Here is a 3,352-nt window from a genome sequence, read left to right as displayed (position 1 = left end):
AGAGGTCACAACTGAATCATACATATATGGTTTAAGCAGAATGTGCTTCTTGATGGATATCTGCTTAACATGTTTCCTTATACTTCCTTCCCTTAGCATGTCTTTGGTGTAATTAACGTGTTTCTTATACTTCCTTCCCTTAGCACGTCTTGGTGTAATCAGATGCAGAATCTTGCAGATTGCTACAAGTTGTTAAATAGTTTGTTTATGTTTCTATCTGTATCCATGATTGGCTGAGCAGCAATAGAATTTATTTTCTGGAGAAAACATACATTCAGAAAATAAACATGTAGTTTTCCTCCCCTACTTGAGACGACCCCAAAAATTGTATAGGCAGATGCAATTTCCACTTTCACACTTCAGTAGTACTGCTACAACACACTCACATCAATCGATATTGCATCAACGGGCGCGGCGTGCGCCGCGCCGAAAGCTTCCTAGTGTTTATTCAAAGCCAAAGCCGAACCTTTTCATTTCAGTGGTTGCGTGTGCTTCGGCCACGTTTAGAATTTGAAGAAGAGGCCCAGCGCAGACTTCGGCGCCAAAACACCTCTGCAGGCTGCAGCTCCCTTGCTCTGCCCTCTCTCGCGCGAACCATAGAACACTCCAAAATAAGATCGCCATTTTTGCAAGAAACCCCGAAAATTTGGAACGAGAAAAAGAAGAGAAAACAGAGCGGGGAACGGTCACAGCTTGGTGATGGATTATACAGAGCGAGCATAAGAAAATATCCAAGATCGATGGCGATGGAGCCGCGAAATGAATCTTCAGACAAATGTAGGAATGGGGTTCATTGATTTCTGCCCTCCATTTTTTTTTCGTACACGCCATGGAATTGATCCCTCGATTGGTCGATCGACAGCAGCGGCGGTCGGCGCCATGTCGAATAAGAGCGGTGGCGGCAAGTCGTCACGGCAGAGCAGCGACGATCTGGTGTCCCCGAGAAGCGTCCTCGACAGATGCACGACGACGAGCGACAATAGCTGCACGGCGGGGACGTCGACGACGACGGGTGTTGTCGCGGAACCGTCCACGCCAGAGTCACCGCAAGGCGATGAGCCACCGAGCCAGTGGAAGGGCGCGATGGAGGCGTGGCGGGCAAGGACGAAGCGCCGCCTGGCCTCCGGCATGAGTTTCGGCATCCGCGGCGGCGGCAGCGGCAAGTGGCGGTGGCCGACCGCGGGGCATGTGAACGTGGAGCAGCACGATCTGTGCACGCTGAGGCTGTCCTTCCGGACCTTCTCCCTCTCGGAGCTCAAGAAGGCCACCCGCAACTTCAGCAAGGAGAACGTGGTGGGCAGGGGCGGGCACGCCAAGGTGTACCGCGGGGTCCTCGCCGACGGGCAGCTTGTGGCCGTGAAGAAGCTGCTGCCGGCGCCGGAGAAGAAGGACCGCGTGGAGAGCTTCCTGTCGGAGCTGGGGCACGCGGTGAACGTGCGCCACCCGAACGTGGCCAGGCTCGTCGGCGTCGGGTTGGAGGGCGGCGAGCACCTGGTGTTCCCGTTCTCCCGCCTCGGGTGCCTCTCACGCAGGCTCCACGGGCACGGCGGCGCTGGCGAGGAGGAGGGGGCCATGCCGTGGGAGGCCAGGTACAGGGTAGCCCTCGGCGCGGCCTGCGGACTGGAGTACCTCCACGAGCGGTGCGCCAGGAGGATCGTGCACCGGGATGTCAAACCCGACAACATCCTGCTCAAAGACGACTACGAGCCCCTGGTTAGTTAGCACCCGTCCTAGCTGAATTGGCAATCGGCTGTCTTGATCTGAGAAGGTGAAGAGTGCAAAATTTTGTGAGCTGCAGTTACCCAACATATTTTCGTGTTGAATTTGGCTGTGATTCCATTCTTCAGATATGTGATTTTGGGCTTGCGAAGTGGCTGCCGGCGAAGATGACGCACTACCAAGTAACCACCTTCGAAGGAACATTTGGGTCGGTCGGTCAGTTCGTCTCTTTCTCACAAACACGCCATGTTTAATCTAATCATAGTCAGTTTATTTGCCTTTTGTGAGTTACATTAATATAAGATGTTATTACAATCAATATAGTTGCAATTAGTTATCATAGTAACATATTATATTACGGAAAGGAGAAGGAAGTACTACATGTAGTCTTATTTAATCCACGTGGGTCTACCCACGCGATACGGTAGCTTTGGCTCCCCTCTGCGTCGATTTAATCCGACCGGAGGGAGTACCAAGTAAAAAAGAATGAAGCCTATCGACTCATGACGGTGGAACAATGTACAGTTATGTGCCGCCCGAGTACACGACACATGGCATCTTCAACGAGAAGACGGATGTGTATGCCTACGGTATCGTGCTGCTCGAGCTCCTCACCGGCCGTCGCGCCATCGAGGGTAGAAACCTAAGCCTCGTCACTTGGGTTTGTCTTAGCTCTCCACCTACGTATCTAATTCCCTTAATGTTCGCACATGACCTTAGTTAGCTATTGTCTTGACTTTGAACTCTTGATATATCTCCGACAGGTACGGCAATTCCTCGGCAACAAGGATGATTCTCTTAAGATGGTTGACCCTGCCTTGGGCGGTCGATATGATGTGGAGCAGCTTGGCCATGTCACCCATGCGGCCGAACTATGCATCCACAACTCACCCACCCAGAGGCCCCAAATGAGCCAGGTACACTTCTAGCTACCATACATATGCATACTCCTCGATCCCCTTGTCTAAATGTATCCACTTTCACATTTTACTTTATGTTTGGAGTAATAATATGAACTCTTAGTTGCATCTAGAAATTTAATTTCAAAAGAATATTGTAAAGCCAAGTCTTCAAGTTTTCAACTATTCAGGTCGTAAGAATACTCCGAGGAGAGGAGGAGACACACCAGAGACTCGTGGTGCACCAGAAAGCCAGCAATAACCGATCCGCCAATCCCCATGAAATAGATGGCTATGATGTACCCACACCAAGAAGGTATCAGGACGACCTGAGTCGCCACAAGGCTCTAGCCTTTGACTTCTAGGGACGCGGCTATACTTAAACTCGTCTAGATTGTACATTAATTACTTATACATAAATATGAATTCTATGAGTCACGCGGTGTATACGTAGTCAGAATTACCAACATTACTACTGACACAAAGTCATGCGGCGCCATATCCTAGTTTCACCATGACGCGCCATCTCCACTCTCCCTCTCTCTCTCATACTTACACATATGAGTGACAACATGGTATCACCGGGATTGAGCATTTCATTTTCACTGTCGGCTACGTTGCGATGAGATTTTTCAATAAGATCTTATGTTGATATATTTGGATGATAATTGCCAATTATAGTCACTTGCTACCTGGTTATTTACATGTTACAACCAATTGGTTGCAGACTATAG

General features: G+C 49.9%; 1 protein-coding gene across 4 annotated transcripts; it reads left to right on the top strand.

The window, feature by feature from the left end:
* The first annotated feature begins 601 nt into the window (after nt 1-601).
* LOC127295415 (receptor-like cytosolic serine/threonine-protein kinase RBK2) lies at nt 602-3,054 on the top strand. Of its 4 annotated transcripts, none has more exons than XM_051325359.2 (6): nt 602-777; nt 866-1,713; nt 1,848-1,927; nt 2,245-2,380; nt 2,484-2,636; nt 2,810-3,054. In XM_051325359.2, the coding sequence occupies exons 1-6, from the start codon at nt 741-743 to the stop codon at nt 2,981-2,983; spliced, it is 1,428 nt and encodes a 475-aa protein (XP_051181319.1). In that variant the 5' UTR covers nt 602-740; the 3' UTR covers nt 2,984-3,054. The 4 variants fall into 4 exon arrangements, with proteins under 4 accessions (XP_051181319.1, XP_051181318.1, XP_051181320.1 ...); XM_051325358.2 differs by having other exon boundaries at nt 863-1,713; XM_051325360.2 differs by having other exon boundaries at nt 863-1,713; nt 1,848-1,935; nt 2,245-2,354.
* Nucleotides 3,055-3,352: the final 298 nt, after the last annotated feature.

The sequence above is a fragment of the Lolium perenne genome, chromosome 4 (genome assembly GCF_019359855.2).
Source record: "Lolium perenne isolate Kyuss_39 chromosome 4, Kyuss_2.0, whole genome shotgun sequence".
Classification (NCBI taxonomy): Eukaryota; Viridiplantae; Streptophyta; class Magnoliopsida; order Poales; family Poaceae; genus Lolium; species Lolium perenne.
The sequence above is the reverse complement of the archived record's forward strand: the minus strand, read 5'-3'. Positions and strand labels throughout refer to the sequence as shown.

Excerpts from the sequence above, each read along its gene's own strand:
- LOC127295415 (XM_051325358.2), top strand. The coding sequence starts at position 741 with ATGGCGATGGAGCCGCGAAATGAATCTTCAGACAAAT. Across the intron at positions 778-862 it reads AAATGAATCTTCAGACAAAT|CAGCGGCGGTCGGCGCCATG; the intron begins GTAGGAATGGGG and ends GTCGATCGACAG. Across the intron at positions 1,928-2,244 it reads ACCTTCGAAGGAACATTTGG|TTATGTGCCGCCCGAGTACA; the intron begins GTCGGTCGGTCA and ends AACAATGTACAG.